Source organism: Saccopteryx leptura, chromosome 10 (assembly GCF_036850995.1).
Source record: "Saccopteryx leptura isolate mSacLep1 chromosome 10, mSacLep1_pri_phased_curated, whole genome shotgun sequence".
In the NCBI taxonomy this organism is placed as follows: domain Eukaryota; kingdom Metazoa; phylum Chordata; class Mammalia; order Chiroptera; family Emballonuridae; genus Saccopteryx; species Saccopteryx leptura.
In genome coordinates this window covers 7,514,994-7,538,480 of record NC_089512.1, presented here as the reverse complement: position 1 = coordinate 7,538,480, position 23,487 = coordinate 7,514,994, and the positions used below count along the sequence as shown (strand labels likewise).

The 23,487-nt window shown below is 47.8% G+C and overlaps 1 protein-coding gene across 5 annotated transcripts in view; it reads right to left on the bottom strand.

Moving 5' to 3' along the window:
- The window catches only part of CDC25A (cell division cycle 25A), a 34,214-nt gene extending 13,210 nt beyond the window's left edge, over window positions 1-21,004 (bottom strand). For 2 of the 5 annotated variants that reach the window (XM_066351456.1, XM_066351460.1), the window contains exons 1-8: window positions 20,424-21,004; window positions 19,181-19,254; window positions 18,385-18,427; window positions 16,755-16,791; window positions 15,630-15,731; window positions 10,930-11,049; window positions 8,804-8,938; window positions 5,017-5,091 (exon numbers count right to left, since the gene is read on the bottom strand). In XM_066351456.1, the coding sequence (XP_066207553.1) occupies window positions 5,017-5,091; window positions 8,804-8,938; window positions 10,930-11,049; window positions 15,630-15,731; window positions 16,755-16,791; window positions 18,385-18,427; window positions 19,181-19,254; window positions 20,424-20,593 (756 nt within the window). In that variant the 5' untranslated portion in view covers window positions 20,594-21,004. The remainder of the gene's footprint in view (window positions 1-5,016; window positions 5,092-8,803; window positions 8,939-10,929; window positions 11,050-15,629; window positions 15,732-16,754; window positions 16,792-18,384; window positions 18,428-19,180; window positions 19,255-20,423) is intronic. The other 3 variants (XM_066351457.1, XM_066351458.1, XM_066351459.1) reach the window with 3 other exon arrangements.
- Window positions 21,005-23,487: the final 2,483 nt, after the last annotated feature.

Below are 23,487 nucleotides of genomic sequence, written 5' to 3'. Positions count from 1 at the left end.
CCAGCAACCTTGGGTCCAAACTGGTGAGCTTTTGCTTAAGCCAGATGAGCCCGCGCTCAAGCTGGCGACCTCGGGGTCTAGAACCTGGGCCCTTTGTGTCCCAGTCCGACGCTTTATCCACTGCGCCACCACCTGGTCAGGCTGTACCTGTGTCTTTTTTTTTTTTTTTTTAGAGACAGAGAGAGCGTCAGAGAGAGGGATAGACAGGGACAGACAGACAGGAACAGAGAGATAAGAAGCATCAATCATTAGTTTTTCGTTACGCATTACAACACCTTAATTGTTCATTGATTGCTTTCTCATATGTGCCTTGACTGCGGGCCTTCAGCAGACTGAGTAACCCCTTGCTGGAGTAACCCCTTGGGCTCAAGCTTGTGAGCTTTTGCTCAAACCAGATGAGCCCGTGCTCAAGCTGGCGACCTCAGGGTCTCGAACCTGGGTCTTCCACATCCCAATCTGACGCTCTATCCACTGCGCCACCGCCCGGTCAGGCTCTACCTGTGTCATTTTAAAATTTCCCAGAGGCCCTGGCTAGTTAGCTCAGTAATTTAGTTTGTCCTGATATGCCAAACTTGTGGGTTCTATCCCTGGTCAGGGCACAAATAAGAATCAATCAATGATGACACCGAATGTGTGTGTCTCTCTCCCTTCCTCTCATTCTAAAATGAAGAAAAAGATTATAGTTCTTTTGTCCCATATCTATCCCATGGTCGTTGACAATTAAATATGTAGTTATCAATGCAGATGTGCAGCTAAGGCTGTATAACTGAATTTATACTGTGACAATAGGAATTTCCCCTGTACACCTATGCAGGCACAGCCTTGCTCAAACTTTCCGTTTGACGTTATCTCTGATGGAAACATGAGTCTACATATGGATAGACTTTTTTTCCATGAAAAAATATACTTTCTTTGAGCTACTGTTGTTTGTCAAGCGTTGTGCTAGGTGCTATGGAATACAAACAAGAATGGCCTGGCCTGTGGTGGCGCAGTGGATAAAGCATTGACCTGGGAGGGTGAGGTTACTGATTTGAAACCCCGGGCTTGCTTGGTCAAGGCACATAGGAGAAGCAACTACTATGAGCTGATGCTTCCTGCTCCTACCTCCCTTCCTCCCTCCCTCTCTCTCAAATCAATAAATAAAAGCTTCAAAATAAATAAATAAATAAATAAGAATAACTCGGTCTTCAGACTAAAGGTTCAGATTAAAAAGGCTTTTTCAAACTACCCTAATTCTATACCTACCAACAACTCTGGTCTTTTCTAATTGACGCTCCTTATTTCATAGATTAGGAAATATGCAGATAGATCAATTGCATCCCACAAGGTCACAGCTTATAGATAGCGGAGGTGAGGTCTAAAACCCAGCTAAGTCCTATCGTCCAAGCTGTGACTGGCTCTACCCAGTGAAGAGGGCAGGACTGAGGACATACCCACACCATCCCAGATGGTAGAGAACACAGGAGATAGCAGGCTCTCTGCGCCTCAGGCTCTTAATCACAATTACAACGACCAGACCACTACCACCCGACCAGGTCAAGGAGCCACCTTCGGAGTGTCTCTAACACTGACCCCGGGGTCATCCTCAGGGCTTCTTCTCTTCCCCTCCATCACACCCAAATACTAGAAACCCTAATTTACAAAGATTCCTTCCATCTGTGCCCTCTCTCCACATGATTCAGAGAAAGTTTTCTTTGAATAGCTGCAGCAGGCTGGCAAATGGCATGTTTGTAAATGATCCCTGCAACCTGCCAGATAAAACAGCAACACTCCAGGAATCCTAGGGTCCCTGGGGAAATCAAGTCCAATGCATCTGTCTGACAAACCCATACAATCTTGCCCGTGCCCACCACACGCCCCTCTCCAGCTTCACTGGGCTACGGCTATTTCCTCAAATGAATTCTTTCATGAGAAAGAACATCCTTCCCCCCAAGTTCCCACATATCTGGGGATCTACCTCACACGTACTCTCCCTGGGGGATCCCCGACTTGCTCACAGCATTGTGGTTGTTTGCAGTCCACAGTTCTTTCCAGTGACAGACACTCTTGCTCTTGCAGTGTCCACACCGCCCACACATTAAAATGGGATACAGGGCTATCTACACGAATCTAACAAGGCCGCTCGTACAAGATAAGCTGCTGTCTGCTTCACCATCGTGTGCTGCTTGATGGAAAATCTTGCTGCTGTGTGACTGCTGTGTAAGTATGCAGTTTGAATCCTGGGGCTAAACTAAACACCGCTGTAACTAAGAGTGGCAGGAGAGACAAACTCTATTCAGGGCAGGAGGACAACACACAGGCTATAAAAATGACTAATTAGCCTGACCAGGCGGTGGTGCAGTGGATAGAGCGTCGGACTGGGATGCGGAGGACCAGGTTCGAGACCCCGAGGTCACCAGCTAGAGCGCGGGCTCATCTGGTTTGAGCAAAGCTCACCAGCTTGGACCCAAGGTCGCTGGCTTGAGCAAGGGGTTACTCGGTCTGCTGAAAGCCCACAGTCAAGGCACATATGAGAAAGCAATCAATGAACAACTAAGGTGTCACAATGAAAAACTGATGATTGATGCTTCTCATCTCTCTTTGTTCCTGTCTGTCTGTCCCTATCTGTCCCTCTCTCTGTCTCTGTAAAAAAAAAAAAAAAAAGACTAATTAAAGGATTCTGGCTAGAAGCAGTCTCAGTGTGAAAGCACAGGCTAAGTGAGCCCAGCCTCCTAGCTGAAGCAAGTGTCGGTGGTCACCGCAAGCTGGCTGCCCCTTCTCAAAATCAGGTGACCTCTCAGAGCCAGGCCACACTGGGAGGCCCAGACGGGGCTCTGCTCTGCAAAGGCGAGAAGCAGAGCTTCAGTTGGCCATTGTAGGATTCTGAACAAACAGGAAGTAGAGTCATCTAAGGCTATGCTCACGCTATTTAGTTATAACTGAACGGCGGAGTCAAGGGCGATTCTAATTTAAATTAAACAAGAGAAGTTCAACTGTCTGCTCTAAACTAAGAGGGACTATGTGTGAATTGTGGATAAGTCTATATAAGAGAAATGGAAAAACATTAAAAATATGTAAGACCTCAATTATCAACAGGTAATATTCTCAGCACCCTCAAGCTCTAAAATATTTCTAACTAAACTTCATGTGTGAATACCTAGAAATAAGAGACAAAGTGTTCCAAATGTTTGGCAGATTCTGTATGCAACTACTGAGAATCTTGGATAAAAAAGTCAAAGTAAGAGTAAGAAAGATGAGAGCCAGAGACCTAGGAATGAAGACTGCCAGCTCCCCTTGCAAACAGCAGCCCTAACAGCAGACATAGCCCATGCGGGCGTGTGCACCCCACTGGCTCCTGAGGTTCAAAGCTGAGCACGGCCCCAGCCCCAGACTATCTGCACCTGCATCCACAGCCTAGAATGCTGAGGTGCATCAACCACTGCTGCTTATGAGGATCCTCAAGCTGCTACCTGGTTCCCCTTCTAGAGGACCCCTTCCTGGATGACCTCCCACCCTTCCTTTCCCTTCCCATGCGCACGCACATAGTACTCTGCAACTTGCCATGCCTTAACTCAGCTTTCTGGCTCAAAAACAGCCACAAACACCCTGCTAGCTCCTGCGTGGCCATTTCATAGCTGTGCTAATGCTTTGTGGTCCAAAACCAGTTGTTCTTTTTCTGCATTTAACAACAAGACTAGCCCTCGCCTGATAGCTCGGTTGGTTAGGATCACCCCAAGACACGAAGGTTGTAGGTTCAATCCCTGGCCAGGGCACACACAGGACCAGATCAACGTTCCTGTCTCTCTCTTTACTCCTCACCACCTAAAATTAAAAAAAATCAAAAACCCACATACACGTTAAAGGAAAAAAAAAAAGAGACTAATCTCTATTCCAAAAATGTCCCAACTTTTCATTGAGTCCATAATATCTATCATGGTTTTGAGTCTCCTTATTCTATTGGTTGTTCTCTGAATGTGCTTTAGTTTTTTCATTCTCTCAACTGTGGAAGATAAACATGGCAATCCAGCAGTCCCTCCACCCCGCTCAACAGCGCAGGGCCAGCATCTGCTTTGGTCCTGGGCCAGGGCTCTCCAGTCAGCACCCGAGGAAGAGCGGCCGTGTCCGCTGCAGGCCCACCGCTGGGCTGAGCGGTGCGGATGCCCCTGCCGTGGAAGCCCCTGCCGTGGAACCTTTCTCTTCTTGCTGCCTCGGATCCTGTTCCTTTCGTCAGCTACGAACTGCGCACTCATGAAGCTTTCAATTAAAAACTAAGCCCACAGCCCTGGCCGGTTGGCTCAGTGGTAGAGCGTCGGCCTGGCGTGCAAGGGGTCCCGGGTTCGATTCCCGGCCAGGGCACACAGGAGAAGCGCCCATCTGCTTCTCCACCCCACCCCCTCTCCTTCCTCTCTGTCTCTCTCTTCCCCTCCCGCAGCGAGGCTCCATTGGAGCAAAGATGGCCCGGGCGCTGGGGATGGCTCCTTAGCCTCTGCCCCAGGCACTAGAGTGGCTCTGGTTGCGACAGAGCGAGGCCCCGGAGGGGCAGAGCATCGCCCCGGGTGGGCGTGCCGGGTGGATCCCGGTCAGACTCATGGACGCATGCGGGAGTCTGTCTGACTATCTCTCCCCGTTTCCAGCTTCGGAAAAATACAAAAAAACAACAACAACAACAAAAAAACTAAGGCCACAGCATTTTACGTAGTTTAAGAATAAATGAATTCAGCTCAGCAGATATCTTCCAGATTATTATCCAGTGATCTTAAACCAGAAGTTAATAGAGGTCAGACTGGTACAGAATGGATATTAGCTGACCAAGAACGGTTGGGATGAACTAGAAATTATAAAGACAAGAACTGCATGCATATACATTACCCAGATATCAATGAGGACAAAAAACTTGAAAAAAAATAAACAAACTCAAATGAAACAACTTTTTGATTCTTGTGATGTGAACAGAAGGGTTACTTTTCTGTTTAGTCTAGTCTCCTGTCTTAGAGGCCCAATTATTCAAGGCTCCCTACACACACCAAAATTACTTACCACGTTTGCAGTCCTTCTCATGACAAGGGGAGCTGTCCAGAGGCTTGCCATGCAGGATGGAGTCTCTTCGTCGTTCTAAAGAAAGAGAAAAATGGGTTAAAAAGATCCAGTAGAGATTAGCATTAGCTTAAATAATTCCTGTGTGATTTTACCTGAAGACCAGATAGGCCTGGACAGATAGCACAACCCCCCACCCCAATTTGGAAGGAGCTATCTGTCTCTTCAGCTTTATGCCAGGTAAATAAAATAGCTTCATATCTTTTTTTTTCAAGGGTGACAGGAAGGGAGAGATGAGAAGCATCAACTCCTAGTGTGGCACTTTTTTTTTTAACTTTCTTTTTATTTATTCATTTTTAGAAAGGAGAGAGAGAAGGAGAGAGAGAGACAGAGGAGAGAGAGAGAGAGAGAGAGAGAGAGAGAGAGAAGGGGGGGGAGCAGGAAGCATCAACTCCCATATGTGCCTTGACCAGGCAAGCCCAGGGTTTCGAACCGGCGACCTCAGCATTTCCAGGTCGATGCTTTATCTACTGCCCCACCACAGGTCAGGCCCTAGTGTGGCACTTTACATGTGGCTTGACCAGAGAACTCCAGCCAAGCCAGTGACCATGGGATCATGTTGATAACCCTATGCTCAAACCAGTGACCCTGCACTAAAGCCGGCAACCTCAGGGTTTCAAACCTGGGACCTCAAAGTCCCAGGTCAACACTCTATCCACTGTGCCACCACCGGTCAGGCATTTCTTTTTTAAAATTTATTCCTTATTTATTTTTCTTTTTGTATTTTTCTGAAGTGAGAAGTGGGGAGGCAGAAAGACAGACTCCCGCATGTGCCTGACCAAGATCCAGCCAGCAAGTCCACTAGAGGGCGTTGCCTGTTGCAACTGCAGCCATTCTAGTGTCTGAGGCAGAGGCCATGGAGCCATCCTCAGCGCCTGGGCCAACTTTGCTCCAATGGAGCCTTGGCTGCGGAAGGGAAAGAGACAGAGAAAAAGGGATGAAGGGTAGAGAAGCAGATGGGCGCTTCTCCTGTGTGCCCTGGCCAGGAATCAAACCTGAGACTTCCACATGCCGGGCCAATGCTCTACCACTGAGCCAACCTGCCAGGGTCTATTCCCCCCCCCCCCTTTTTTTTGGTATTTTTCTGAAGTTGGAAACGGGAGGCAGACTCCCATGTGCGCCCGACCTGGATCCACCCGGCATGCCCACCAGGGGGCGATGCTCTGCCCATCTGGGGCATTGTTCTGCTGCAACCAGAGCCATTCTATTGCCTGAGGTAGAGGCCACAGAGCCATCCTCAGTGCCCGGGCCAACTTTGCTCCAATGGAGCCTTGGCTGAAGAAGGGGAAGAGAGAGACAGAGAGGAAGGAGGGGGGGGGGGTGTGGAGAAGCAGATGGGTGCCCTGCACACAAGGCCAACGCTCTACCACTGAGCCAACTGGCCAGGGCCTTTTTTTTTTAAGAGAAGGGAGAGCCTAACCAGGCAGTGGCGCAGTGGATAGAGCGTTGGACTGGGATGCGGAGGACCCAGGTTTGAGACCCTGAGGTCACCAGCTTGAGCACGGGCTCACCTGTCTTGAGTAAAAGCTCACCAGCTTGGAACCAAGGTTACTGGCTCAAGCAAGGGTTTACTCGGTCTGCTGAAGGTCCATGGTCAAGGCACATATGAGAAGGCAATCAATGAACAACTAGGGTGTCAAAAACGAAAAACTGATGATTGATGCTTCTCATCTCTCCGTTCTTGTCTGTCTGTCCCTATCTATTCCTCTCTCTGACTCTATCTCTGTCCCTGTAAAAAAAAAAGAGAGAGAGAAGGGACAGAAAGAAAACAGGGGAGGAGCAGGAAGCATCAACTCCCATATGTGCCTTGACCAGGCAAGCCAGGGTTTTGAACTAGTGACCTCAGTGTTCCAGGTCGATGATTTACCCACTGTGCCACCACAGGTCAAGTGAACTTTTTTTTTTTTTACAGAGACAGAGAGTGAGTCAGAGAGAAGGATAGACGGGTAGACAGACAGGAACGGAGAGAGATGAGAAGCATCAATTATTAGTTTTTCATTGCACGTTGCAACACTTTAGTTGTTCATTGATTGCTCTCTCATATGTGCCTTGACCGCGGGCCTTCAGCAGACCGAGTAACCCCTTGTTGGAGCCAGCGACCTTGGGTTCAAGCTTGTGGGCTTTTGCTCAAACCAGATGAGCCCATGCTCAAGCTGGTGACCTCGGGGTCTCGAGCCTGGGTCCTCTGCATCCCAGTCCGATGCTCTATCCACTGCGCCACGGCTTGGTCAGGCCAAGTGCACATTTTTATAATTTTTTTTTTTTGCCCTGGCCGGTTGGCTCAGCAGTAGAGTGTCGGCATGGCATACAGGAGTCCCAGGTTTGATTTCCGGCCAGGGCACACAGGAGAAGCGCCCATATGCTTCTACACCCCTTCCCTTCTCCTTCCTCTGTCTCTCTCTTCCCCTCCCGCAGCTAAGGCTCCATTGGAGCAAAGATGGCCCAGGCGCCGAGGATGGCTCTGTGGCCTCTGCCTCAGGCGCTAGAATGGCTCTGGATGCAACAGAGCAACGCCCCAGAGGTTCAGAGCATCCCCCCCTGGTGGGCATGCCAGTGACGGAGCAGAGCGGCGCCCCGTGGTGGGTGTGCCGGGTGGATCCCGGTTGGGCGCATGCGGGAGTCTGCTGACTGCCTCCCCGTTTCCAGCTTCGGAAAAATGAAAAAGAAAAAAAATTTTTTTTTTTTACAGAGACAGAGTCAGAGAGAGGGATAGAAAGAGACAGACAGGAACGGAGAGATGAGAAGCATCTATCATTAGTTTTTCATTGTGCATTGCGACACCTTAGTTGTTCATTGATTGCTTTCTCATATGTGCCTTGACCGTGGGCCTTCAGCAGACCGAGTAACTCCTTGCTCGAGCCAGTGACCTTGGGTCCAAGCTGGTGAGCTTTTGCTCAAACCAGATGAGCCCGTGCTCAAGCTGGCGACCTCGGGGTCTCAAACCTGGGTCCTCGGCATCCCAGTCCAACGCTCTATCCACTGTGCCACCGCCTGGTCAGGCTCAAGCGCACATTAAAAAAAAAAAAAAAAGATTTTATTTATTGATTTTTAGAGAGCGAGTGAGAGAGAAAGAAAGGAGTGGGGGAGCAGGAAGCAACAACTCATAGTTGTTTCTGATTATGTGCTTTGATCAGGCAATCCCAGGCTCATCTGGCTTGAGCAGTATAGGGCCATCAACATGATCCCAAGGTTGCTGGCTTGAACTTCCCGTCAAGGCACGTATGAGAAACAGTCAATGAACAATTAAAATGATGAAACTACCAGTTGATGATTTTTGTCTCTCTCCCAAAAAAAAGATGTGAGCTCCTTCTGGTCAAGATGGATTATATCAGTGTTTTCTTTTGAAGCCCCCCAAAGGATTTAATCTAGGACAGTCTCAAATTCTCACAAATAAAAAAAAAAAAAATCAGCCAACTCAAGCCCCAGTAAATCCCTGTAATTTTTTTTCTTTGTTTATTAATTTTTAGAGAGAGGGGGGAGAGAGATAGAGAGAATGAAAGAGGGGGGAGAAACAGGAAGCATCAACTCATAGTAGTTGCTCCCTGTATGTGCCTTGACCAGGCAAGCCCAGGGGTTTGAACCGGTGACCTCAGTGTTCCAGGTCAATGCTATATCCACTGCGCCACCACAGGTCAGGCAATCACTGTAATTTTTCACATGACTTCTCCAGGGGTAGAACAGACAGGAACACACACACACACACACACACACACACACACACACTGAGTACCTTCAGATTCTCCCCATCAAGAAGGTCCATGAAGCCGTCATCTTCATCAGACAAAGTGGCAGTCACAGGTGACTGGGGCATAAAAAGAGGAATGAAATTCCCTGGGCCGTTGCTATCTTTTTCATTTGAGGAAAGCTATAAGACAGAATTCAGGCCTTATTAATAAATGATCAGCTTTGATTTCCTTGGATGGGTCATTACTTTTTATGAGGAAAACATAGTATATTTTTTATAAGAAGTAAAAATTTTAGCAGCTATTAATCAAAGTAATATGAATCCCAAGGTTATAAATAATTTGATGTCCACACACAGTCCTAAGAGTCAGGCCTAGTCGCCTTCACAAGAATCCGACCCGGAAGCAATTCACCTGACAGTTGGAACTGGGGATAGCCTTTTGTAAGAGGCAAGGTTTGTTTTATCAGAGGGTTGTGATTAGTAAACACAGATCAACATGAGGGTTGTGACAATATGATAATCTGCCAATATGAAGAAGCGTAAGAAGATACAAGTCTGTATGGATACTACAAAATTGCCTTGAGAATGCTTATCCAACTCCAGTTCTGACAAGGGTTACATAGTTCTAAATGACAGCTGCTCAGTTTTGTTTTGTTTTTAATTTATTTATTCATTTTAGAGAAGAGAGACAGAGAGAGAGAGAGAAGGCGGGGAGGAGCAAGAAGCATCAACTCCCATATGTGCCTTGACTGGGCAAGTACAGGGTTTTGAACTGGCGACCTCAACATTCCAGGTTAACGCTTGATCCACTGCGCCGCCACCACAGGCCAGGTAGCTGCTCAATTTTTAATTGAGGAATTATTGTGTGGCCAGACATTATGATATAATCTTTACATGTATATGCCACTTAAGTTGCTCAACACGCAAAGAGTAGTCCTTTTCTTTTTATTTAATCAGAAAACCAATGCTTAAGCAAGGTTACCAAGATCACAGAGCTCACTTAGTTTGACTTGGAATCCCAACCTTTTCTCCCTGCTGGACTCTCCCTAGGAGAGAGACCACCCCTGGAGTAAAACAAGGGCACCTCATTAGATAACCCTATCTTGATTTTTGGGGAAGCCCCACTATTCAACTAATACATATTTGATATGAAAAATTTAAACCACTCATGAATCTACCATTTAGAGATAAACACTGCTAATAAAAGCATTGCTGACACTTTGCTAGTTCTTTTCCACATGCTTTCCAAAGTCAGGAAAAAAGTTCAGAGAGCCTGACCAGGTGGTGGCACAGTGGATAGAGCGTGGGACTGGGATGCCGAGGACCCAGGTTCGAGCCCGCTTGAGCGCGGGCTCATCTGGTTTGAGCAAAAAGCTTGGACCTAAGGTCGCTGGCTCAAGCAAGGGGTTACTCGGTCTGCTGAAGGCCCGCAGTCAAGGCACATATGAGAAAGCAATCAATGAACAACTAAAGTGTCGCAGTGCGCAACGAAAAATTAATGATTGATGCTTCTCATCTCTCCGTTCCTGTCTGTCTATCCTGTACCTTACATCATAAGCCAGTCTGGAAAGTTGTGCTTTCAGATGCATATTCCCAGGAAAACCTGGACACCAACTGGGGTCACTGTGCTCAAGTTGGGCCTCTCTAGTCTATAGCTGTCAGGTCACCAGTAGTAATGACAGTCTTTGTTTAGCAAATTAATAACCGTGGCCAAGTGGCCCCAATTATTATCAAGTAGCCCAGCGGAAGTGGGTTCTCTGAAATCCATAATACTAGTTCTCAATAAACCACCTTCGGAACTATGTGTTCTCGATAGAGGTCAGCTTGGGAAGTACCTCTTAGAGCTCAGCTTGCACTACGAAAGAACAAATTTTAAGTAAAATATATAATCTCACCACACATATGGATATGGAAGGACCCAGGATGCCTTCAGATTATTTTCACAGAATTGACCAGGCCAAACATTCTTTGCTAAAGTCCAATATTTCAACCATACCATCTCTCACTCTGCTTCTGCCTGTCTGCTCACAGTAAAAGTATGACCAGTCTAGTTTTGAAAGACAAAGTCAAGGGAAAGACAGCGAGAGCTACTGTAGTATCTTCCATTCCAGGTTCAAGGTGCTTTAATCCTCTCCCTTCAGAAACTTCCCTCTGAAAGCCAGAGCACATACCATCCGAGCTGGGGCAGAGCTCTGCCTCTGTGTGAAGAGATCTGTAGCCTCCTCAAGTCCATGAGAGTGCAGGCAGCCACGAGACGCAGGTCTTACCGGCTTCTTAAACTCAAAGGCTTCCTGCAAGACAGTACAGTCAAGACGTCTTCCATGGTCCGTGGAAACCAGCTCTGGCTCAGGTGAGACAGACGAGGGAGTGGGCACTGAGCACCTTTGTAACTACCTCCGAACAAAGGGTCTACACTTTTCTGATCTAACTCACACACTGGATCTGTGTAACCAAGAATTTCAAAGACTGTCAATAGCTAACTTCTAATACAGCATTTTTTTCTCATCACGCTGTATTTCCTAACAAGCACATATTGCCTGAGTACACAAAACATTTTGAGAGTTATCAGTTAAGTCAACTTTTTGTAAAAAATTTTTTTAAGCAAAAGAGAGACACAGAGAGAGAGAGAGAGAGAGAGAGAGAGAGAGAGAGAGAAATAGGAAGGGAGAAAGATAAAAAGTATCAACTCATAGGCCCTGGCTGGTTGGCTCAGCGGTAGAGCGTCGGCCTGGCGTGCGGGGGACCCGGGTTCGATTCCCGGCCAGGGCACATAGGAGAAGCGCCCATTTGCTTCTCCCCCCCCCCCTTCCTCTCTGTCTCTCTCTTCCCCTCCCGCAGCGAGACTCCATTGGAGCAAAGATGGCCCAGGCGCTGGGGATGGCTCCTTGGCCTCTGCCCCAGGCACTAGAGTGGCTCTGGTCACGGCAGAGCGACGCCCCGGAGGGGCAGAGCATCGCCCCCTGGTGGGCAGAGCTTCGCCCCTGGTGGGCGTGCCGGGTGGATCCCGGTCGGGCGCATGCGGGAGTCTGTCTGACTGTCTCTCCCCATTTCCAGCTTCAGAAAAATACAAAAAAAAAAAAAAAAAAAAGTATCAACTCATAGTTGTAGCACTTTAGTTGTTCATTGATTGCTTTCTCATATGTGCCTTGATGGGGGGGGGAGGGGCAGCCTCTAACTGAGCCCGTGACCATGGGGTCATGTCTATGATCCCACACTCAAACACGCTCGATCTAGCGAGGCCATGCTCTGGCTGGCAACCTCAAACTTGGGTCCTCAACGTCCTCAACCTGCGCCTGATCAGGCCTAGTTTGTAAAATCTTAGTTATTTCAATATGCCTCTGAATGGGAGCCAAAACTTTTCACTCTATGTGTTTGAGGGCTTTATATTTTCCACCTTCTTCTCCAAGAGAAGGGATAATATTTTTTCCATTTAAAATTATTCTCCGCCTGACCAGGCAGTGGCGCAGTGGATGAAGCGTCGGACTGGGATGTGGAGGACCCAGGTTCGAGACCCCAAGGGCATCAGCTTGAGTGCGTGCTCATCTGGTTTGAACAAGGCTCACCAGCTTGAGCACAAGGTCGCTGGCTAAAGCAAGGGATCAGATCACTCGGTCTGCTGTAGCCCCCTGGTCAAAGCACATATGAAAAAGCAATCAATGAACAACTAAGGAGCCGCAACAAAGAATTGATGTTTCTCATCTTTCTCCCTTCCTGTCTGTCTGTCCCTATCTGTCCCTCTCTCTGACTCTGTCACACAAAAAAATTTTTTCTCTAATAAACAGAGAAAAATAAAACAGAATTATTGGCCTGGCCAGTGGTGGTGTTAGTGGATAGAGCATCAACCTGGGACATTGAGATTCCAGGATCAAAACCTCAAGGTCGCCAGCTTGAGCATGGGATATTGACATGAACCCAAAGTCGCTGCCTTGACTTGTGGCGGCACAATTGGTAAAGTGTTGACCTGAAACGCTAAGGTCACTGGTTCAAAACCCTGAGCTTTCCCGATCAAAGCACATGGGAGTTGATGCTTCCTGCTTCTCCCCTCTCTCAAATAAATAGAGTTTAAAAAAATTTTTAATTAAAACACAAACAGAAAAAGAAAAACAAATAAAGTAGCTGGCTTGAGCAAGGGGTCACTTGCTAGGCTAGAGTCCCCCTGTCATGCATAAAGTTGCATTAAGTGATGCATAAAATGATGCAACTACGAGTTGATGCTTCTCATCTTTCTCTCACTCAGGAGTCCCCAAACTTTTTACACAGTTCACTGTCCCTCAGACCGTTGGAGGGCCGGACTATAAAAAAAACTATGAACAAATCCCTATGCACACTGCACATATCTTATTTTAAAGTAAAAAAACAAAACGGGAACAAATATAATATTTAAAATAAAGAACAAGTAAATTTAAATCAACAAACTGACCAGTATTTCAATGGGAACTATGGGCCTGCTTTTGGTTAATGAGATGGTCAATATGCTCCTCTCACTGACCACCAATGAAAGGGGTGACCCTTCCAGAAGTGCGGTGGGGGCCGGATAAATGGCCTCAGGGGGCCGCAGTTTGGGGACCTCTGCTCTCGCTTCCTCTTTGCGCACACAAAAATAAATAAGTAAATAACTGAATTAATTAAATTATTATATTCCACACTAAAAATAATGGGGAAAAAACTGGTTTACTCTACAACATGGACAAATCTCACAAAATGCTGAGTGAAAATCAGAAGTGACAGAATACACGCTGTATGATTCCATTTACTTCAAGTTCAAAAGCACTCATAACCACCCTAATATATCCCGTTTAAACCTCTTAAGTGCTTAGAGCAGCAACAACTAATATCAGAGTACTTATATGCCAACACAGGACGAAGAGCCTTCTGGGCACTGCCTCTTTAACCATCAACCACACCCTGAATGTCCCCATTTAACAGATGGGGAAACTAAGCCTTGCAGGCTGTGATGTGTCCAAGACCTGGCTTCACAGCCAGACAGGACAATTCCAGAGCAAGAACTCTTCAATCCATGTTGTTTCCCCTCCAGAATTAAGCTCCGACAAAGCAACCGGGGAAGTGACCTTTGGAAGGAAAGAGGGAACAAGAATGGAGCAGGCACAGGTACGGGGTTAGACTGTTCAACAGCGATCAACTACGCAGAGGCCGATGCAGTCTTCCTAACGCTCAAGGCTCTTTTCTATAGTCTCCCTCAGGACATCTTTCACGTGCTAAGGAGTCACTGAGGCTGTTCATGGAAGCAGTGGGTTTTACACTAAGTCTGGAAGAGTATAAGGATTATGAACTATAGCATTTTAGCAGGGAATGGAAAAGGGGAGAAAAGTAGACGTGGAGCCTGACCTGTGGTGGCGCAGTAGATAAAGCTCAACCTGGAATGCTGAGGTCACCGGTTTGAAACCCTGGGCTTGCCTGATCAAAGCACTTACAGGAAGCAACTACTATGAGTTGATGTTTCTCGCTTCTCTCCCCTTTCTTTCTTTCCCCTCTCTACCCTCTTTGTAAAAAATCAATAAATAAAATCTAAAAGAAAAGAAAAAGAGATGTGGAAATACAGTAAGACTGGAAAAGTTGATCTCATTCATTTAACTATTTTGGCCACCTACCCTGTGCAAGGCACCCTGGCTGACAGGTGGCCGAGTCCAAGGCAAAGTGTTCTTGGACTTTTGGATGGACAACCACAAGCTCATCCTCTAAGCCAGTGGTCCCCAACCCCCGGGCTGCGGACCGGTACCAGTCTGTGGGCCATTTGGTACTGGTCCACAGAGAAAGAATAAATAACTTACATTATTTCCATTTTATTTATATTTAAGTCTGAATAATATATATATATATATATTTTTTTTTTTTTTTAATTTTATTTTTTTCCCCCTCTCTCTGAAGTTGGAAACAGGGAGACAGTTGGACAGACTCCCATATGCCCCCGACCGGGATCCACCTGGCATGCCCACCAGGGGGTGATGCTCTGCCCATCTGGGGCGTTGCTCTGTTGCAACCAAAGCTATTCTAGCGCCTGAGGCAGAGGCCATAGAGCCACCCCCAGCGCCCGGGCCAACTTTGCTCCTATGGAGCCCTGGCTGCGGGAAGGGAAGAGAGAGACAGAGAGGAAGGAGAGGGGGAGGGGTGGAGAAGCAGATGGGCGCTTCTCCTGTGTGCCCTGGCCAGGAATCGAACCCGGGACTCCTGCACGCCAGGCCGACGCTCTACCACTGAGCCAACCGGTCAGGGCCTAAGACTGAATATTTTATTTTTAAATTCCCTCTGTTACATCCGTCTAAGACTCACTGTTGACGATTGTCTTGATGATGAGATACATTTATCCGTCCCACCCTAAAGGCCGGTCCACGAAAATATTTTCTGACATTAAACCGGTCCGTGTCCCATAAAAGGTTGGGGACCACTGCCCTAAGCTACCATTTCAGTTACTTTGAAGTTCCCTGGGACTTCTCGGCTCTATTCTTTCAATTACTGTCAAGCAGCTTTTTCCTAAGCTTACAACTCATTAGTGTCAGAGTGCAAAGAGGAAAGGAAGGCCTGGGCAGACCCTTCTAGAAAAATTATTCATGGAGAGCAATTCCTACCTGCCAGGAACCATTTGAAATGTTTTATCTCAATTCCCACACCAGCCCTTCAAGGCACTGCTACCCCTATTTTACAGAGAAATGAAAAGCCTAAAAGAAATAACTCGCCACGGTCACAGGGCTAATTAACAGCAGGATTCCAATTCAGATTTCTCTGACTCCAAAGACCATCATGTCTCTGGTGAAAGCACAGTCTCCCAGAAAGCAGGTCAGCCGCTTCTCTGTAAGGAACTGGCACTCGTGGGCTTTACTTTTGCCCTAACTTAGGACATGGACGCAACACTCACATTTTCCTTGTTCTCATCCTGGTCCATCAGCTGGAAGACATCATGGTCAAGAGAATCAGAATGGCTCCTCTTCAGAGCTGGACTACACCCCAAGAACTTCTGCTATCAAAGTGAAAAAAGGAGTTAGAGGACATAAATGAAAATTCAGTGGCAACTTAGTTCTAAAAAGAAAAAAAGATGGTGCTGGTGTGGTCAGGAGGAGGGGAGGCCTAGTTCCTCAAGGTTCCACCTTGCCAGGACATTGGATAGAAGTTCCTACGTGGCTTTACACCCAACCCTGGAAGGTCTACAGGCCTCTCAGCAGGAATTTAAGGTGACTATATCACCCCCGCATAACATTATTTGCATATAAAGAACCCCTCCGAGTTTGATAAAACCCTAATTAAAGATGGTGGAAAAGAGGCAGTTATTGAAGTTGCTTTTGGGGATATTTGAGTGCTTTTAAGACTAAGGAAAAGCAGTCCTCATTGTCTAAATTAATATCTACTATCAAGATCACACTGATAGCCCTGGCCGGTTGGCACATACAGGAATCAAACAATGAATGCATAAATAAGTAGAACAATAAATCCATGTCTCCCTCTCTCTCAAATCAATAAATAAAAGTTTTTTAAATTTACAACAACCACCTGGTGTGAATAAAGCAAGACTACACCTATTTAGAAAAAAAAGATCACTGGTAGCTAAGGGGCAATAATAAGTATTAGTTCAGAAATACAAGGGAGCCCTGGCCGGTTGGCTCAGCGGTAGAGCATCGGCCTGGCGTGCAGGAGTCCGGGGTTCGATTCCCGGCCAGGGCACACAGGAGAAGCGCCCATTTGCTTCTCCACCCCTCCCCCTCTCCTTCCTCTCTGTCTCTCTCTTCCCCTCCCGCAGCCAAGGCTCCATAGGAGCAAAGATGGCCCGGGCGCTGGGGATGGCTCTGTGGCCTCTGCCTCAGGCGCTAGAATGGCTCTGGATGCAATAGAGTGGCTCCCCAGAGGGGCAGAGCATCGCCCCCTGGTGGGCATGCCGGGTGGATCCCGGTCGGGCGCATGCGGGAGTCTGACTGCCTCCCCGTTTCCAGCTTCAGAAAAATGAAAAAAAAAAAAAAAAAAAGAAAGAAATACAAGGGAACTAACTTACTGGTAGGGAATTTATTCTTCTCATGGGATTTTCAAGGCTGTAATAAAATCAGAAGGTAAATAATGAGAATAAAGCAAAATGGTAGCTATATCAACAGAATAGTGTCCAGCGTATCGCCTGAGAGATAGTCAAACATTTCCATTTTAGGCAAGATGGAAGAATAGATTTCTAAAGCTGTCCTGTTGTCACAAGTACTTCAACACTGGGTTTCAAGTTTAAAAAAGCAAGCCCAGGTTCTCTGAGAATACACACATTCTCTTGCCTGATCTGTGGTGGTACAGTGGGTAAAGTATTGACCTGCAATGCTGAGGTCGCCAGTTCAAAACCCTGAGCTTCCCTGATAAAGGCACATACAAGAAGTAACTATTATGAGTTGATGCTTCCTGCTCCCCCCATCTTTCTCTCCTCTCTCTATAAAAAAAGTCAACAAATAAAATCTTTTTAAACCCCCCCACACACACATGCCTAACCTGTGGTAGCACAGTGGATAAAGCATCGACATGGGAATACCGAGGTCGCCAGTTCAAAACCCTGCACTTGCCTGGTCAAGGCACATATGGGAGTCGATGCTTCCTGCTCCTCCCCCCCTTTCTCTCTCTCTCTCTCCTCTCTAAAATGAATAATTTTTTTAAAAAATCCCCACACACACTCTCTTTTTTTTTTAGATTTTATTTATTTTTAAGAAGAGGAGAGAGAAACAAGAGACACAGAGAGAGGTGGGAGGAGCAGGAAGTATTAAGTCGTAGTAGTTGCTTCCTGTATGTGCCTTGACTGGGCAAGCACAGGGTTTCAAACCAGCGACCTCAGCATTGCAGGTCAACACTTTATCCACTGTGCCACCACAGGTCGGGCTACATATATTCTCTTAAGGCTATGTTTTCAGAGGGGTTGGGTGAGATGCAAATAGAACACCAACTTACAGCTAAAATAAAGAAGGGCTATTTCTGAAAACTGCTGATATAAACAACTCACTCTCACTAAGAAAGCCTGATTACAGGATTAGGAGGAGGAGTCTTACTAGGGTTAACTAAATGCAGAGCATGACAAATTTCATCAAAAAATTTAAAAAGTTGCCTGACCAAGCAGTGGCGCAGTGGATAGAACGTCAGACTGGGATGCGGAGGACCCAGGTTCAAGACCCTGAGGTTGCCAGCTTGAACGTGGGCTCATCTGGTTTGAGCAAAGGTTACCAGTTTGGACCCAAGGTCGCTGGCTTGAGCAAGGGGTTACTCAGTCTGCTGTATCCCCACGGTCAAGGCACATGTGAGAAAGCAATCAATGAACAACTAAGGTGTCGCAACAAAAAACTAATGATTGATGCTTCTCATCTCTCTCCGTTCCTGTCTGTCTGTCCCTATCTATCCCTCTCTCTGATTCTCTCTGTCTCTGTATATTAAAAAAAAAAAAAAAGGCCTGACCTGTGGAGGCGCAGTGTATAAAGCGTCGACCTGGAAATGCTGAGGTCGCCGGTTCAAAACCCTGGGCTTGCCTGGTCAAGGCACATATGGGAGTTGATGCTTCCAGCTCCTCCCCCCTTCTCTCTCTCTATCTCTCTCTCTCTCCTCTCTAAAAAAAAAAAAATTAAAAAGTTTTTTCTAAGCACATACATTTCAAAGCAGTGAATACATACTTTTCTTTTCTGTCCAGGGGCCCAGGAGAATCCAGACAGAAGCCTGTGGCAGTTAAAAATATCACTTAGTAAACAGTACACAAAACACCATTTTGTTATTAAAATAAGTACAATTTCTAGTACCTTCTCTTTAGGCCAGTCATTGAAGACTCGTGGCTTGGTTTTATGCCGAAAATGAAATTAAGTCTCTTTTAATATTGTCAAAAACTTAATATTTGCACAAGTCTTAACATTTTCATGGTATATCTACTAATCCCCTTTCCTACTTGCAAATAGCATCAAGAAAAATAGGGTTTGAGGAGAGAGTGAATTAAACTGAATCCTCTCGTGACTGCATTGTTATTCAGAGAGAGGTACCCAGTTAACTTTCTGTGAGGTCCAACCATGGAAAGAATATAGTACCAGTGTTCTGAAATAGTTTTGTTTTCAAATATTTTATCTTATCAGATCATATGCATAACTTGGGAGTTTGGGAAATACAATTATGTCATATGACAAACAAGGCAAGTATTTATTGCCTTCAACAAAAGAACACCAAGTGAGGTGGCCCTCTCACCAAAGGCAGCAAGGTGGCACCACTGTTCAGCATGGCCCAGACCCACAGGCCTGCTGAGCATACAGCTTCCCTCCATGATATCCAGGTGACCTGACAGGGAGTTAGCTGTTAGCTCCCGACTGATGGTCTTCCTTGCCACACTGCTACCAAGTTTCTAGGTGAAAGTGCATGTTTCAGAAAATTCCAAGGATGTTCCCCATATAACAGACACATGACAAATGTTGAGAATTAAAAAAATACCTGAATCGGTTGACTCAGAGGAGCCCATTCTCTGCAGACTGCTGTTTTTCACTTCCAGCGGCTGTTCATACTCACTGAAACCAAGAGGAAATAATTCTCTGTATTTCTAGGCCTTAACAAAAAGGTTACAGACAGGAGGCAAGCCCTGGCCAGGGATCTAAGTGGTTAGAATGTCCTCCTGATACACCAAGGTTGTGGGTTCAGGGCACATACAAGAATCAAGCAATGAATGTATAAATAAGCAGAACAACAAATCGATGTTTTTCTCTCCTCCTCTCTCTATAATCAACTTTAAAATATAATGGAGACAGGCCATGCAGTCACCAAGGAGCCAGGCTGCGATCAACCATTGTGTGGAGAGTCTAGACCCCACCACAGAACACTAGCACCCAGAACACGCAGACAACTAGCACTTAGAGGTAAGAACTGAGAAAGGAGTGGGTGGATAGGCAGAGCCTGGGTCACACGGCAGGACAGGATGACTCTGATGAATGTTGGGAGGATTTCCTGCAGTGAGAGCATGTGTTCTATGTAGGTACTGTGCTAGCAGCGGGGATGAAAAACGAATAAAACAAGTTCCTGCTTTTCAGAGGCTGGAAAACCTACAGGACACGTGCTTACTTAGAAAATGGGATGTCCAAGATCCACCACAGACCAGCTGTCAGACCAGCTTCACCACCCACAATGTGGGACACGATAGTTTTTACTTCTATCTTTGGTCTGAGAAGCCCAGGGAATTCTGAGTATGGGAAGTCGAGTAAAAAGGCCTGCCCCTGAGAATGCATGGGGATGGACATCAGGAATGTGCACCGGGCAGGGGTTGCGATGGTTTTGCACAAACTCCGGAAGAGAAAATGCCCTGTCCCTTTGTTGAGAAGGAACAAAGCTCACAGGAAGCTGTGACTCTGGAAGACGGTTCAGCCAAGAGTGAAGTGAGACTAGGAGGGCCTGCTTTTCCTTCCTGGGGGTAGCTTCCAAAGGGCTTCCTGGGACAGGGACAGCCGAGGACAGGGCAGGGCAATCCGAAAGGGGTGGCGAGGGTGGGGAGCCGGAGCCGCCCCCACCCCCGGAGGATCTGCTCACGGCCTCTCCCGCCCCACATTCCTCCCGGGGGAAGGGTGCACATGGCGAGCCCCCGCCAGGCCGGGCCGCCCCCGAACGGCAGACAGGTCTGGCCCTTCTCCCGGCCCGATCGCTCCGAGAGGTCAGAGGCCTGCGGAACCCCTCGTCTGTCCCTTCTCACCTGCCTAGCCCCTGCAGCTGATCCATGGTGACCGTCAGATTGGTGACAGGCGACAGGCCCCCGGCAGCGGGCGCCCCGAACAGCGCCTTCACGACCGGCTGCGGTGCGGGAGGGGGGCTGCAGGCGAAGAGCAGGCGGCGGCGGTGGGGGGGCTCCGGGCCCAGTTCCATGGCGGCGCTCGGCCTTCCCAGGGCTCCGGCTCCCTCTTCCTCCGCCGCGCCCACCCCGCCGCCGGTGCCCGCGGGTCAAACACAACAAACACGACCCCGCGGTTCAGGGACGCGGCTGCCGCGGGAGAGGCGGCGCGGACGGGCGGGTGTTCGGACCCGGCAGGCGCCAGCCACACGAACCAGCGCTTCTCCCTTGCCCCGCGAGACCAGCGGGCGGGCGGGCGCCGGCAACCTGAAGATTAAATCCAAACAAATGCGGCGGGTCGGGAAGGGAGAGCGGCCAGAGCCGATAGGCAACAGCCCAGGCTCACACTCTCTTCGCTTTTCTCTCACCGCCTTGCCCAGCCCGGGATCTCCAAGAACCAAGCAGACTTTCACCTCCTTCCCGGGCTGTCGCAGCGGAGAAGGCCTTTCGCGGTAATAGCTGCTCTCTGGGCACCGCCGCTGCCTCGCCCCCCTTTCCTAGTTGGCGCCAAATGGAACTCACCAATCAGTAAGTGACTCCTCCCCCTCGCTCCCGAATGGCAACTAGGCTGAACCAATAAGATGGGGGAAGGGAGCAGCTCGCGGGACTCTGCGAGGTCACCGGCTCTCCGAAAGGGGTGGGGCCTAGGGGACCCGAGCTGTTCTGAATGAGAGCGGGCTCAGAGGTCAATGAAAACTCCCAGCAGAACCTGCGAGGCGCGGATCGAGACCGAAAGTCCGCTCTTAACCGGTTGCATGCTGGGGAGTGTAGTTCTCACCCCGCGCGGCCGCCTTGTCGCTTTCCGGCCCCGTTGGGCGACAGCAGCATCGCCTCTGCCCGGCGTTCCACACCGGAATGTGGAGGCTAGAGAAGGCCTTCCGGGCCACTGCAGGCCAGGCGGAGCCCGGCCTTGCAGTACTGTGGGTCCCTCTCTTCCGCCCGGGCTTCCATGCCCCGATTTTATAACGAGGGGCAACTTAATGACCCACTGACGGCGGTGCCCTCCGAACGAACATCAGGGCCCAATTCCCGAGCGCTTAACGCTCACCGCAAGCCGGCGGTTCAAGACCCTGCGGGCTGAGCCGACCACAAACTGCTGCCCACACGAGACTTGGACCCTGCGATACAGTGTTCTTGGCTCACCGACATTTTAGCTCATCCTTTGTTTTCTGGGAATCAGTTCCTTCTCTCCCACCCTTTCTTAGGCGATTGGGAGCTTCTAGAGAGCAATACCATAAATATAATAATAGCGAACACATTCAACGCTTATGTGCCAGACACTCTTCCAAATGTTTATCAATTTTTTTTTAAAGGTTGACTAAAGAGTTGAGGGTGATTTTTACTATGATTAGGACCATCTTCAATAGTGAAACGGAGCTAAAGAAAAAGCATAATTTAACCAAGTCCTTTTCCCCATTCGCTTAGGTGTGCCCTCCAAAGTCCTAGCGCAGCAGGAGGGGAAGGGAAGAACCTCACTGTGAACTAGGAGGTCTGAGTTCTTACCTGCTTCTGCTTTAAGACACGTCAAGTTCAGCTCTTCATGCCGTCCCTACTGAAAGCCTGCCATTTTGCTAGACCAGAACAGACAGGGTCAATATTTTAGTGGGAAATGCTGGAATGCCCTCCTCACAGCTATACCCACTTCACTCAGCTAACACCCATGCTCCCCAAGAAAGCTATATACTCAGATACCCTGACTGATATATTCCCCTGTTATTATCCACCTTCCAGGCGCCATGTGATTACTTTTGTTTCTCTGATTATTTGGTCAAGATGAGTCCACTCAAATGAATATAACCTCAAAAGGGTAAGGATTCTGTCATTCCTTTTCTCTACTATGGTACCACCAGTGTCTGCCGGGTTCAGGGAACCCCTCAGTACATGAAGGGTGAATACATGCTGCAAAGAAAAAGTGTGAATATTCGCTTTGAGAGTGTTTAAGAAAGGAATCTGAGCTGGCCTGGTTTGTCAAGAATTTTTAGTTTATTGATTTTCAGAGAGAGAGGAAAGGGAAGAGAGTGAGAGAAACATTGGTTTGTTGTTCCACTTATTCATGCCGTCATTGGCTGATTCTTGTAAGTACCCTGACTGAGGATTGAACCTACAACCTTGGTGTATGGGGAGGATACTCTAACCAAATGAGCTACCTGGCCAGGCAGGATAAATCTCTAGGATGGGGAGGAAAAAGTGCTCTGAGGCTAGGAGTGCCCTGTGTGTGACAGGGAGCAAGTGGGAGAAGAGGAGCTCGGGGAGGGCCCAAAGTCTGGAGTGAGGAAGGAGGGGCAGGCCCCTTCTTCCCTGAGAAGGAAGAAACTAAAAGAATACAAGGGAAAGGAGCCAGCAGGGGTAACCAAGTCAGGTAGTGATAATTAACTACGTGCCATAGTTCTCTAAATGGGTGCTTAGAGTCACTTACAACACAAAGCAAGAATAGCAGGATCTGTATGTAGCTATGACCAATGATCTGGAAGCCCCTTCCCCCTTGCTGACTCCACCGAAAATTCCCCTCCTCTCTCCTGGAGTCCTGGGAAACCTTAAACAAAGAAATCACGTGCCCATTGCTTAGATACTGTAAATCTAATTCGGGGAGCCCGTGTTTTAGAGCTACAAGTCCCATGCGCTCTGCTGGCTTTAATAAATTCTTCCTTCATTAATAAAGTTATCTGAGTGTCTATCCTCTGTCGGGCCACTTCCTGCTATACAGTAGGGGCTTGTAGACCCACATCCTGGAACTTGAACTTTATCTCTCAAGGGCAATGGGAAACAATTGAAAGGCTTACATTTACATTTAAAAAATATAACCCTCCCTGGCCAGGTTGGTCAGTTGGTTAGACAATTTTAGGGTGCACCAAGGTTGTGGCTTTGAGCCCCAGTCAGGGCACATACAAGAATGAACCAGTGAATGCATAAATAAGTAGAACAAAATCGA